Here is a 14,990-nt window from a genome sequence, read left to right on the forward strand (position 1 = left end):
GCGCGTTTGAGCACATCTAGGTGTACAGTTTGATAGGAGGGCCGTTTGGGCGCTGGGGGAGCCTTTCATAAACAGGAAGAAAACAGATAAATGGGCAGAGGGAGTCTCTGTGGCAAGAGGCCCAGGGAGAAATCAACCAACAAGTAATAGGGAATCTTCTCTGGGCCGAGGAATACGAGCGGACCAATTTGAGGGGCACACTTTTTTTGTTTAAAGTTCATCGAGAGGAATGCTATTTTCTCGTTCTCCCCCCTCTCTGCTCTATATTTTTCGATACCTGCTCTAAGAAAAGAAAATGAAAATTAATACGGGAGCCGCGCCTTACAAAAGAAGCCATTCGTCTTGTTGATTATCTATTTGGTTGTCAGGGTTTGAGCTATGGCGCCGGCCCGCTCCCTTTTTGTAATATATAAAAAATAAAACACACATGCGCGCACAGCATCGCTCCAGAAAACACCGATAGAAAAAGAAAAAAAAAACTGTTGTGCAAAAATTACACTCATTAAAGCATTAAAAGAGCACGAACCGAGAAACTATTTAATGTTTTTTTCTTCACAACCAGAGGAGGAATGGATGGTGCTGAAGGGGTGGGTGGGGGTTCCCATACTCTGTGTCGGTGCCGGTGCAAGCGCGTCTGAGCAGCCGTTAAATTAACGGGAGAACGAGAGTGAAACGGAGGGACGGTTTGTGATTTAAAACGAGATTACAGGACGTAATGTACCAAGATCACTCACGGCCGGGACAGATTAATCATCGCAGGCTGCTGATTTCTCAAGACAGGTCGCTGTGCGTTTTGTAGGCAAAACCAACAGTGAAATTAAATGAAATTATTTATTGTGTGTGCGTGTGGGAGCGCGTGAATGTTTGCTTTAAATACATCCTTCACATGAGCGGCGAGAGGATGGAGTGTTTGTGTTTTTTTCAGACCTGCTGTAGAAGCAAAAAGGACATTATTCTATTATAAAATGATGCATTCTATAACAAACTGCCTAAAAAATATTAAAATAAAATCTGAAGTTAAGCAGAAAACATTTTAAATCTGAGGTTAAACAGAAAACATTTTAAATCAATTTTATGAACAGCTCCAAACCTGACTTTAACGATATTTAAGAATGGATGAGAATTGTTTTATAGAAAATGGATATAAAAGAGAAGAAAATGAGAGAGAAGAGGATAAAAACCCATACTTTTTAAGCCATTTATTTAAATTTCTATGAACTATTTACAAATAATAGGAAGGTATAGACACTGAGGAGGCATATGCAGAGAAAGGAGCAACTTACATATCGGAGGAGGTAACACATGTTCAACAATACCATCATTCTAATTATCATCATCATAATCATTATTATCATCATCATCATCATCATCATCAAAAACGATAGAAACGGATCTTTGGAATGTAAATAAAATAACATCAATTAACAAAAACACTTGCAGAATAAAATATCTAAAATGTGGCACAAGGTGACAACAGAACAGAGAGAGGAGGAGAAGCAAAGAGGTGTGCGCGCATTTAATGTGCGGAAGAAAAAGAGAGAAAAATAAATCAACACCATTCAGACATGCAGTAAAAGGCTCCTTGTTTTTCTGAATGTCCCTGGCCAGAACAATTGCTTATAATTAAATTACATTTTTTTTTATTTTCCACACATAAGAAATGAATAGCGCTTTTTGTATTGCAGTTAATAATAATTATTATAATAACTCGTCACACAATTTCAAAAAATATAAAAGCTCGAAAAACTGTCACTTCATTAACGAGCAAAAAAAAAAAAAAAAAATGACCAAAAAAATAAAAAATAAAAATTTATATCAGTACAACTGAGGTAATAGGTAGTACATTGTATAGTGCTGCGTTTATAATAAGTGTTCTTGTACCAGGATTTTGGTTTGGATATTAGTGTCCTTTGTTCAGGTAGCTTTATAAACCCTGTTTGGTACGAATAGTGGAAAATGCCTTAATTTAATTTGAACTTACTTGAATCACCCTGTCAATCTGTTTCCCTGTATACAACATCACAAAATGAACAATCAACGGACCACATAAACGCTCCTTGTCATTCTCAGCAACAACAGCATAAAGTATCATTTGACAATCAACACTGAATTCAAAAATAACTATAATTAAAATTTAAAAAGCTATATTTTTTCATAAAACAAAAACATAAAGACGAACAGTTATAATTATAACAACGAGACAGGAAAATGTCTGCTGTCGTTTGGATCATACTGGAGGTTATATTTGATGTTAGAGTACTATAAGGACACAGAGGGGTGTGTGTGTGTGTGTGTGTGTGTGTGTGTGTGTGTGTGTGTGTGTGTGTGTGTGTAAGAATACTTCTCTTGACGAAACCATAGTTACATTTATTACACGTGTGTGTGTGTGTGCGTATGTGATGGGGAGGAGTAGTGGTGGGGGCGGGGGGTGGGGTGGTACGGAGGGGGAATAGGGGCGAGGGGTAATGGGCAGAGCCGCGGTTCACCCCTTTGCTTTGTACCCGCAGAGTAAACATGACAAATGGGGCCCGAGTTTGGCATGATTAAAGATGAAAACGAGGATCCATCTTCACCAAAAAAAAGTCTCGGACAGAGAAAAAAACAGAAGGAAAGAAACCCGCACACGCACGCGGGCACATTATCCTCAGCCTACCGTCTTATGCTCTGTCATATGGAGGAAGCGAGAGAGAGGGAGAGGAGTATAAAAAGACAGAAATATAAAAAGCAGACAGAGAGAGAGAGAGGCGCGCGAGGGGGGGCGGGGGGTAAAAGCAGAGATTAAGCAGTTCTTTCAGTCTTCTTCGCCTACTTTTGTTCACTTAATTTTTTATGAATGGGAAATCTCCCCCTCCACCTCCTCCACGTCATAACGTCATATTATAGTGTGTAACATCAGCACAGATCAGGGCCGAAGAGGAGGCTATGATCCCTCATTTCCCTCCAGAGCAAATGCGTTATTCCGGTCCAAAGTGCGGGCTCCGGTGGTTACAAGCGTGGCTGCCGCTCCGGCCTTCAGTTCGAGGATCAGGGAGGGAAAAATCAGACAAAGAGCCAAAAAAGAAGCGGGCTATAGAGGTCCGGAGCGGTTCTGGGAACCGCTTAGAGCCTGGGAGTTTGTGTTGTTTGTCCCGGAGCGGACCTTGGTGTTGGGCAGTTTGTGGTCCTTCTTCCATTTCATCCTCCGGTTCTGGAACCAGATCTTGATCTGCCGCTCTGACAGGCAGAGCGTGTGCGCGATCTCCACCCTGCGCCTGCGCGTCAGGTACCGGTTGTAGTGGAACTCCTTCTCGAGCTCCAGGACCTGCTGGCGCGTGTAGGCCGTCCGCGAGCGCTTCGGCTCGCCTCCTGTGTAGTTTGAACTCACTGTGGGAAAACAGTGGCAATAAATGATCATCACAACACTTAATAACTATATATATATAACAATAGCAGTTCATTCACCTCAAAATATAACAATATACATATACAAATCTATAACAACAACAACAACAACAACAACAACAATAATAATAATAATAATAATAATAATAATAATAACAAATTACAACAGTGCAACATGACTGTAGAAAAGCAGACAGGCGCTATTAGTACAATATTGGCTTGTATTAAAAACACAAACTAATTATAGTGAGGGCTCATTAAAGAGGACGAAACACAGTAGTCTAGTTTAAACTCAAAACAGCACATCAGGCCACGGTGAGAAAAAATAAATGAGTGCATCATGAGCATGCAACTAAGAGAAATAAAGCCACGACCACCGCGGCTGGATCCCCTGTGAGAGAAAACAAAATGGCTGTAACCTTGGCAGACCCTTCCATGTTTGCAATTCTCTTCCATCCCACCTTATCCTATCTTTTTATACCCTGTGTTTTCATTGCAGCTGTTGCAGTTGAACTCGTTTATTTTATACTACAGTTGTCTTGCATTTTCAGTGAGTACATGTTGTCAGGTGTCATTTCAGGCCCTGCGGCGGTGTGAATCCTCCGAGTACAGCCAGCCTGACGCTGGTGTCCAAATGTTGTGATCTGGGAGCAAATCGGAGCTACAGTCGCGTTTCAAAGCTTGAAAAACCGCTGCTGTTCTGACACGTTTGCGCACGCAGAGTGCCGTAATGTGTAACTGTAGCCTATCAAAACAGCGAGGAGCAGCGACGAACCACAAAAGCGGTTATCCTTTTCTCTCAGTGATGTTATGCAAAGATGCCAAGGACTGAGAGCTAAGGATGGCAGCATTGTTTTGTATAAACTGGTTGGGAATAAAGGTGGTGGTGGGGGGGAGGGGGGTGGTGCAGCAGCTACACGACGGTACTGAATGGCCGACTGGGTAATGATTCAACAAATCCCCAAAACTACAACAAAACATGCAGCTGTGAGACCGAGGTAACCTCAGACATCACAGCTATTATAACTCTGCAAAGAAATAAACGCAAAAAAAATACTTTTCTTACCGCGTAAACAGCCTGGTTCAGTGAAAGCATTAGACGGTGACTTTGCAAAAGTGGCATTTAGTCGCCACGCGAACATGCGCTCCGGTTATCCCAGTACGCAATAGGCAGCGAGTCTATTATAACACTAGAGAGGATCCATAATAGACTGGAGCTATTCGCTTTTACATTAGTGTTTTACGGCCGGCTCCATAAACATGAATATTTCAGCTGCCATAAAACTTTCCCTCCCCTGGAACAACGAGTGGGGAAGGAAGGCTCGACAGAGTAAAGTACACCGTTTATACAACCCGACCACTTAAAATCAAATTACCAAAGCATAAAAGCTAACTTATGGGCTCGCTCCGAGTTGTCATAAGGCGAGGAATTAGAGCAGACGAGCCTGAGATCGGACTTCAAAAGGCACCTCAGCGGAGAGGTGTAATAAAAATTTATGGAGGGTGTAATTATATTGGCCCTGCAAACAGACGATCGTAAATCTTGACCCAAGGGCTACTCTCCTACTTCTAACAGAAAACAGGGAGGGGAAGCCGTAGATCCTGACGGTGGACACCTAGCTGACTGCATGCGTTTCAGCTGCAGCCACAAAGGCGCAGCAAGCAGGGAGAGGGGAGAGAGAGAAAGGAAGTTTGCATGCAGCACTTACCGATGTTTACATGGACTTTCTTCATCCACGGGTACACGACGGGGTCCTTACGAGTGCTCGCGGGGGATGAAGTGCTTTGGCTATGGGGCGTTTGGCCGCAGGACGGAGGCGGAGGCGGGCTGGGTGTCACCGAGTCGCAGCGGTGGCTCTGCTCCGGGACGGGGGTGCTCTGCAGCCCGGATGGGGGGAGGACGTGACCCCGCGGGGACATCACCACCGAGGCGGGTTGCCCCGCGCGCTGACACGGCGTGTAGGGCGGCTCGGCTCGCTGCTGCTGGTGGTGTGGGTGGTGTTGGTGGTGGTGATAGAGAGAGTCCGGCTGGAAGGCAGCAGGCTCCTGCCTCTGGGAGCTGTAGTAGTCCGGAGAGTGGCTGGGCAGATAGTCGCTCTGTGAGTACTCCTCGCACGGTGGGAACTTGGGGTCCACATAGTTGGAGTTGATCAAATAGGAGCTCATGGCCATTAATTTCAGTCTTTTTGTGGAATTGCACCTACTCGGAAAATATATAACTAAAATTTATATCTCATCCCTTTACTCTTCGCTTATTCCTGTTCCGTTGAACCCTCCTACTTTTCTGTCAAGTGAACAAAGTTAAGAAGCCACGTGACGGCAGCTGGCCAATGGCGCACCTCCAGGACGGACCCCGGATAAGGAAATGGGATTAAGCATGTACACGGCCCCCGCACGCGCATCATCATATGGCCTCAGTTTGTGGGCATTCACAGTCTTACAATACTTTCCTCTCTCCCTCCCCTCTCTCTCCTTACGGCCCGTTCTCTCTATATGTCTCTCCGCCACATGTCGGCACGCATGCCTCTCTAAGCAGGCAGAGAATCACAACAATAACAGAGCGCGTCTGACACGCTGAAAATACACTCCGCTGCAGCTGAAGCCACACACGAGCAGCAGAGTACAGTACAGATGACAAGTCCTGCCTCGCTGCAAACGAACCCTGTCCCCCCGTTAACGGGTCTGGCCGCGACTTCAAACAGAAAAAAAAGGAAGAAAAAAGAAGCAACAGAAAGAAAGCGCCCGGGGGGATTTCAAGTGGCGCCTGCACCACCCTCTGTGTATATATTTGGGTGTGTGCAGGGACGTACTTGCCAAAACCTCTTTTTTCTTTTTTCCTGTTCTTTTTAAATCACTAATAACGCGGAGTAGGAGAGTGGCCTGGCCGGCTGCTGCGCCGCCACCCAGCAGCAGCAGCAGCAGCACCGTGTCAGAGATAAATCTGGCTTGTTTAGGATCGATAGAAAATTCATCAACTAATTCAGGTTACACTGCCTCCTAAATCACCAGCAGACCTTTGCATTAGGAACGAGAATCCAGCACCGTTTCCCTCTTTTTTTGCTGCTCCAACAGGCGCCCATTCCACGGTTAACTCCCCCTGCATGGTAATTCAGTCCCAGCCAGGGTCGCCTTTGCCTTGCATGAATAAACAGGATTTATTTCCCTCCATTTTCCGATATTAACATCACTGGCATAGCAAGTCCATATGCCCCATCCAGATTGTGCGGCTGCGTTTTGCCCTTGAGCTGTGCATTACTGCACAGAGATTCCCAAGCTCTTTGTTTTTCCCCCTAAAGAGAATTCATCTCTCCAACCGTGACCCGCTCACACTCTGCCACACACTTTTATGGGTTTGTTTCCACATTTCCAATCCTACACCACACCACGTAGGACACTCACTTCTGCTGTCACTTTCTTAATGTTGAAAACAGACACAAAGATCATAAAATAGTCTTCAAACTGCTTTAAGCACACTGACGACGCACAGAAAGTAGACAGCACTGTAAAGAATAATAATCACACACTTCTCACGGCATTTTCACCTGTAATAGTCTCATCTTAAATGTATTAAAACACAAAGCATTAAGACACAAAATGAATAAAATATAACTACTGAAGCAATAGAATGGAATAGAAAAGAATAGAATAGATTTTTTTCCAATCAAAAAGAGTCTGTTTTGCACTTTCTGCAGTGTTATCAAAGGGAATAAAAGTGTGCGCACACACACAGGCACACAGGCAAGATGATGGAGATATCCAAGCCCTTTGTTTCGAAAAAATTGACCGTCTCTAAATCGAAACCTTGCCCCACACGCACACACCCAACCCCCCAATACGCCTTCCTAGATGAACAGTAAAGTCGACCGCATCATTTTTCAGCAAGACAAATAATAAATAAAAAAGAGTCCAATTCAACCTGGAGTTGGCCTTTAAAACTGCGAGGCGGTTTGATGATCGAAAAGAAAAAGAAAGTATCAAACTTGGATTGAGTTTCCTTCACTTTGGAGGAGCACAGACACACGACACGGTGCTTGATTCACACAAAAACATCAAATAATCGCCTCCAATAAAGTCCTGAAATAAATAGATTGTCGTAGGCTTTGTCTGTGCTGAGAGGATGATTTTTAACCTTCACAATTTCACCTTTACAAAACCAAATATAAAGCAGCCACCCATAATGAATAAAAGCGTTATAACCTAATAATAGCAGCTAAAGGCCTCTCCTCCCAGTGTTGGATCCATCGCTGCCGTCGTGTATAAATCCACTATATACTCCCCTAGAAGCGAATTTGTGATTGTTTTAATGATTTTTACACAAATCCGGATCTACAGGGTAGATATAGAAGACAGCGGCTCTCTGGAGGCGCACGCTTTACACCGTCGATAGACTTTTATTGCTTTCATAAACTCCCTGCCGCAGCCACACTGGAATATTTCCATCCATCTGTACAGTGTATGACCTATGACCCCCTCGCTGCTGGTGGGGATCTGGGAAATGAAGTTATAACGCTGTAACACTTCCTGGAAGTCAAGGGGCGACCATTAACTCGCAAATAAAACAAGAAGGTGAAATAAAAGAAACATTTTAAAGTTGTTACTTTTTATTTTCTTCTTGAGAGCGATGGAGATGTGGACAGGTGTGCTCGAAGATGCATTACAGACCGTTTAAATTATGTTTCTATATGCAGGAATAAATGAGAAAACACAAAATAAATATTGCAATGTAAAAATAAAGGCCTTCCTCTTTATTTTGTTGGAGCGTGCATTAAATTAATCATTACTTATCGGTATTTTTTTAAGCTGTGACAATTAGTGAAAATGAAATGCACAGGATTAATTGTGAAATATAATAATATAATTTACGATATGAAAACATAATAATAGTCATACAAAACTATAATTATTGCCGGTTTAAAACTAAATATTATTTTACTGTGAAGAGGAGAACAGGCCTCTGTCAGTGACAAAGATTTTTATCTCTTTTTCATCTATCTAAATATTTTGCTGGACCAGTTAGTAGTTCCTCGCGGCTCCGTTTAAAACGAATGTTTTACTCAAAACCCAAATATTTCTAAAGCTTTCCATCCATGTAATAACCACACACAATTGAGCTAATTACATCTGTAATTATCCAAAAGAAAAAGAAAAAGGAAAAAAAAAAAACTTGGCAGCTGCAACCGTGGAGCGTTCTAACAGAATGAACACAATTAAATGAAAGAAAGAAAAGACAAATCGCTTGGCACGGGGAAACACGGTCCTATCAAAAAAATGTTCTGAATCATCTGACTGAAGAATGGATGGACCAATGAATAAATGAATAAATGTCCCTTCACTATGCTAAATGAATTGCAGTCTGTCTCCAAAACTCTGATTTAACTGAATTAAAAAGTGATCTGACCCACACACACACACACACACACACACACACACACACACACACGGGCCTGCACCCTAATCGTTTTTTCGTTCTTCTTTTCTTCCCCATCTATCAATCAATCAATCAATCAATCAATCAGTCTATCTATCTATCTATCTATCTATCTATCTATCTATTTGAATAACTGCTTAAATAAAGGCAGTAACTTACAATTAAAGCAATTCAAATGGAGTATAAAAATACCAGGCCAATTAAATACACTTTGATTTAAATGTATTTAATATACATTTTACATGTTATTTTAGTGCACATCATATCACATTAAAAAGCTAGGAAATACATAATTAAAGTGCAAAAATAAAATAAAAATTCACATGAATATAAGGGAAGGGACTGTGCTCAAGATGCATTTTGAAGCTCTTTCATTTGTTTTTTCCTGCTGTATTTTTCATGTAATTTCTATCTGCTCCTGTGCTGCTCCCACATTGATTTTGTGACACTGACACTCCATCCCTGCTGCAGGCAATATTGCTGTTCTCTATTTCCTCCAAAAGTTGCTCATACATCACCAGAGTGGACAACAAAAGCAGAGAGTTGAGACTTCTGCCAACCTGCTTCTAATCTGCTTAATCTATCCTACGGGTTTGTTTTATTTCTTTCTTTTCTTCCTCCTCCTCCTCTTCTTCTTCTTCTTCTTTTTTGTTGTTGTGTTTACTTCCAATGTAATCTGGTGCAGTTTCTATTCTATTCTATTCTATTCTATTCTATTCTATTCTGTTGTGCGCAGGTGTGGGTGTGTTTCTGTCACCTTGACCTCTCCCTCTGCTGCGGGTCAGCTCAGGTATCGATCAAGGTGTGTTGAGTCTGACTGCAGCACTTCCCTTCCCTCTGTCAAGTTTGTCAGCAGCAGGCATTCAGTTCAACGGGAGCCTATTGTCTCTGCAGGCTTCAGGTAGAGGTCAATGTGCTAAACGCAGAGCCACACAAGCTCAGAGACATTTAGAAAAACGCCAATATGTTCCGGGAGTAATGTAATGCAACAGGGCTACAGCAATTATTTGATTTGGTTCTCTTTAAGTAATATGCCAATTTTTTTTTTTTTCGACCAATCAATTAATCATTAAAAAACTCAAAAATTCCAGTGCCCAAAGTGACGTCTTTAAATTGTCACTTTTGTCCAACCAACAATCCAAAACCCAAAGACTCCTGACCTACTGTCATAAAGGACAAAGAAAAGCAGACAATCCTCACATTTAAGGAACATTTTTGCTTGAAAAATGAAATGATCAATCTATTATTAAAATAGTTGGCTTTTAATTTTCTTTCAATCAGTTTATCAATGAATTGACTAATGGTTGCAAGTGTAAATATCAACACATAAAGAAATCTCTAATGACACTAAAAGCATCTTTTTGCATTTAAAAATGTGCTCCTGAAATATGTAAAACAAACAAAATCCTTCATATTTCGCATTTAGATTATTTAAATGTTATAAATCCTAACCTGTCAGGAAGCTAAGGACCACTTCACCAGTTCTGGCAACCCACCTGAAAAACCAGACTGTCTTGTTTGCACACACACACACACACACACACACACACACGCACACACACACATGCTGCTGCTCCAGAGTTCAAATTTAAAATACGGGCTCTCTCTGCTGTAACATTTAGATGTAATGTCGCTGCAGACACCGAGACAGACACAGAGATAGAGAGGATGACTTATAGCGGGATGCAGTGAGTGGAAAAGGTCAACGGATCTGGATTTAAACATGTGACTTTTATTGCGGGTCAATTCCGTTTACAGCTCAAACACCAACAAGCTCAAACGGTGAGGTTGAAAGGGTTTTGAAGGGAGGAAGAGGGGGGTGGAATAAAAAGCAATAAAATATTCAAGCAGCGGAAGAGAGCCGGGGTGAATAAATAACTTTAAAGTTCCCCTCACAATTTACGACCTTTAACAAGTTTGTCCCATCAGCGGCTCACAAACTCAGTTTGTTGTTGGCAAAGCTGCTGACTTATCGCTGCCTTTTCTACTCCTACAAACTGGGATTAAACATCTGTCTAAAATGGATTAATCTGAACAAACATTAAGGTAAGAGTTCGTCGTTTCATGAGGAAATGAGGCTGCGCAAAAGAAAAAAAAATGACCACATTGTCTCATTTTTGCTTATCCTTTTTAAACTTAGCCTAAAATACTGCATTAAAAGCCACCGATTTTTTTTTCTCTCATATAAAGCAAAAACGAGAGAATTAAAATGAACATATTGAAGGGTTAAGCGGCCTCATTATGTGCAGCGACCGGAGATGTCAATGTTCTGAAATATTACCGAGGTGAAAAAGCTACAGGGACAACAACGAAGAAGAGAAATGTGGTTTAGCTCCTTTGTGCAGTTTGAAAAATACATCGAGCTCCATTCCCCTGGTTATTGTCATGCAAAGTATCGGACAGAGAAAAAAAATGAAGTGCTGCAGAGGCCTGTCCCTCCCTCCGTGTGGCAAGTATTAATCTGAAGGTGTTTTCTGGGATAGTATGTCTATTGTGTGAAGCTCTGACTATATAAAATTAAATTAATTTCACAATGCAGCAGGCGGACCAGCAGCCTGCAGCGAGTCAGGTAGAAGTGAGGAATATAAACAGCAGGGAGGAAATATTTCTCTGGCAAAATGACCAGAGAAATACTGCTGCGCCTTATCTTTGTTCAGTAAAACCCAGTAATACATCTCCAAATATCCTCCCCTCTTTTGAGTCAAATCTAACTGAAAATGAAACCATTTCCCTACACTGCAATCACAACATCCCAGCCTTTTAAAATAGCTAAAATTTAATTACAAACATGAATTAAAAAAAATAGAAAAAACACATCCAAGCTAATTCATTGTTGGTGTTGACTAGACGCATATAAACATCCTAACAGGCCCTAAAAATGGACTCGTGGCGTATTTGGCCTGGTTGGTGAACACAGGCTGGGTATGTGCAGCATCAGCGCAACGTGTTTTGATTTAGGAGCACAAACGATGAAAAGAAACAAACGCTCCCTGTAGGATCGGAGCATTTTATTCCACAAGCAGCGTATAATCAAAGAATCAGCACATTAGCAATCAGCAGAGGAAAATAAACATGTGAAACCGCTGCCGCTTTCTGCAGACTCATATTGCTAACACGCTTGATACACCATGTGCTTATACATCAACAGCAGAAAAACCACACATCTGGATGCAAACTGATAAAACCGCAGCAGAGCTCACGCTGGGTCAAGAGCGTTGCATAAAAACATTCATTCATGGTCGCTGTATTTTTCTTCACAGAACAATGATGCCACATGTGGGACGTTCCCACCGAATTTCTGCAATCTGTACACCAGTACAAACACAGAAGCTCAAACTGGTACATTTTAACACTCCAATCTTTGGCAATAAAGCTATGTGAAAATAAATTGCATACAGAGCATTGTAGAAATACGTTTCCAAATTGAATTTAAGGCTGTAAGGGGAGAAAGTTGTCAAGCGTGACCTTTAACCTTCTACTGGCCAAGACCTCGCCTTCACCCTCAGTAGCCATATTGGTGACAGTGTGTGTGGTGTGTGTAGCTGTGTGTGTGTGTGGTTATGCTGCAGAGCTTGAAGGGGTTAATAAAAACACTACATCTATCTATCTGTCTATCCATCTATCTATCTATCTATCTATCTATCTATCTATCTATCTATCTATCTATCTATCTATCTATCTATCTATTTGATTATGTTCATTAATACTTCAACATACCATTATAAATTGGTGTCTGGAAGGCCTAAACTACAGATTATTTTCATTATTAATTGATCTGTTGGTATATTCTCAGGTGATCAATTAGATGTTGCATATATACAATGTGAGAAAAAGGTGAAAAATGACAGTCATTGTCTTCCAAAACCAAAGATGACTTCCTCAAATGTCCATCTGAAAATGTTCACATTTAACAGACTGAATTCAGAGAATTTTGACTTTTTCTCCTTAAAAAATACTCAAACTGATAGTTGCTGGTGATTAATTTGTCTGCAAGGCCTCAACTAAAGATTATTTTCACTATACATTGATCTGTCAATATTTTCTTGATTAATCGAATAGATGTTGTGTCTAAAAATGTCAGAAAATCGAGAAAAATGTCTATCAGTTTCTAAAAACCTGACATGATTTCCTCAAATGTCCATCAGAAGATATTCACCTTTGACAGACTGAAATAAAAGATTTTTGACATTCTTCTCCTTAAAAAAATTATCAAACTGATTAACTGATTATCAAAATACTTGGTGATTAATTTAATAGTTGACAATTAATTGATTAATCGTTGCAGCTCTCAGTCTGGTTGGCAAGAGGAGGGGAAATGGGGTTCTTGGGTACAGCAAAACTTAAATTATTGCCAAAATGTCTGTAGTGCACCCTGAAGTCAGGCAGCCCCAAGTGGCTTAATTAGGCTAACTAATTAACCAGCGTGATAGTGAAGGTACTGTGAAGAAAATGGAGAAAACACAGTTCAAATACCCACAGCGTGACATGCACGGCTTATGATCGATCAAAACATATGAATTGATAAAGTCATTATAAAGTACACTGTGTTGAGGAAGAGGAGGGAGGGGAGGATGGTGTGAGGAGGGGGTTCTGCGGCAGCTTCTGCAACACGTGGTCTTTCCCTTCCTCCCAGCATGGGCAAAGCACCTGCCCCACACACACACACACACACACACACGGTACGAGCAAGAAAGCGGGCACGGGCACACACACACACACACACACACACACACACACACACACACACACACAGCGATATGCAAATGAAGAAGCTTCCTCTTCTACACGGCGATTTCTATTTTTTGTGTACTCACTCGTCTGTAGCTCGCGGATCCGCCTCTCCTTTCTGGCGTCGTCGTCACGTTGATTTCAACCATTTTTCCTCTAGTTATCATTTTTACATCTTCTCCTTTTTTCCTCGTCTTCTCCTTTACATGTCCAACAAAGTGGCAGCTGCGATCCACTCCTTTTCCTCTTTTCGCCTTCCTACTTCAGCATTCACACCTCATTCCCCCCTCTCTCTTCTTCTTCTTCTCCTCCTGACGCCACAGGTTTTTGACCTCTTCGGGATTCTTCGTGGTATCTAAAAAAAAACAAAAAAAAAAAAAACAAAAAAAAAGTCGTTGTCATTTCCGCGGACACCCCCGCTCACATGCACGCACGCAAGCACACGCGCAAATCCGCGTCTCCGTTAAGGCGTAAACACGACTGTATCCGAAATGAATCGCTCAGAATCTGCGTTTAAATAAACGCAACACTACGATGGAGTTAAAGGAGGTAATCCAGCGCAAACAAATCAACACGTCGCAGTAACGCTGTGACACCAGCACCGTGCGCTCCGTGCGTAAAAACACCGAAAGAATCGGCGCTACATGGTGGAAGAAAACCCCCCATCACCGGTTGCCGTTCCCCCGTGTTTCCCGGTGTTGGAGAGAGCGGTTTGGGGCTGAGGGAGAGCGAGCAGGGCTGCTGTGGAGACTGTGGGCTCTTTAAGGCATTAAGTGTTGTGTGTGTGTGTGCATGGACTCAAGTTTTCAAATTAATCTGCCAGTTTGGCACACTCTTTGTTTAACGGGCGAGGCGTGTCACCCCGCGTCCCCGGTACACATTTTAATATTGGTGAGACGCGCTGACCTCCCGTTCACCCCGAGAACAGCCAAGCCCCCCTCTCCTTCTCTTTCTCTCGTCCCCCCTCCTTTTTCCACACCCTTTCTTTCTGCCATTTCCACCTCTCTCTCTCACTCATCCCCTCTTTCTGTCATTTTGTCCTCTCTCTCTCCCTCTCCGTCATACTAAATTGAGTTGGAGTCATTACTTTGAAGAAAAATGGCCAGTAGATGTGTAGGAGGGAGGGGGGGGTCTTTCTCTTTCTCTCACACAGATTTTTTTCTTTTCTTCCAGGATCATTTCTCCTTTTCCTTTTGTTGTATAAATATAAATGACACCGCCGAGCACGCTGACATGTGAACCCGCAGCATCTAACCGCACCATCACTTCAGAGGCTTGTACATGAACATTTTGTAGAAACAAATGTGTTGTATTGCAGCTCGTTCGCATAAACAAACGTTTTTAGTGCGCTTAACAGGCTCTGAGCCGCATGGAGATCAGACACGGAGGTATCAGGTGGATTTATATTGATGTTATTCGACTCTCTGCAGCCCGGCGATGGATTTTTATCGAG

The 14,990-nt window shown here is 42.1% G+C and overlaps 2 protein-coding genes across 8 annotated transcripts in view; both read right to left on the minus strand.

Moving 5' to 3' along the window:
- Positions 1-14,990, minus strand: part of hoxb3a (homeobox B3a) — a 139,300-nt gene that overhangs the window by 86,131 nt on the left and 38,179 nt on the right. For 6 of the 7 annotated variants that reach the window (XM_084745124.1, XM_084745121.1, XM_084745118.1 and 3 more), the window contains exon 2: positions 13,624-13,892. The gene's annotated coding sequence lies outside the window, so the exon portion shown is untranslated. Of the gene's footprint in view, positions 1-13,623; positions 14,620-14,990 lie in introns of those variants that run through there. The other variant, XM_084745117.1, reaches the window with a different exon arrangement.
- hoxb4a (homeobox B4a) lies at positions 1,185-6,876 on the minus strand. The gene is given in 3 exon segments (XM_084745136.1): positions 1,185-3,097; positions 3,100-3,363; positions 5,091-6,876. Coding segments are annotated over 3 exon segments (870 nt in total). The 5' UTR covers positions 5,554-6,876; the 3' UTR covers positions 1,185-2,954.

Source organism: Lutjanus erythropterus, chromosome 19 (assembly GCF_056507025.1).
Source record: "Lutjanus erythropterus isolate fLutEry1 chromosome 19, fLutEry1.hap2, whole genome shotgun sequence".
Taxonomy (NCBI): domain Eukaryota; kingdom Metazoa; phylum Chordata; class Actinopteri; order Lutjaniformes; family Lutjanidae; genus Lutjanus; species Lutjanus erythropterus.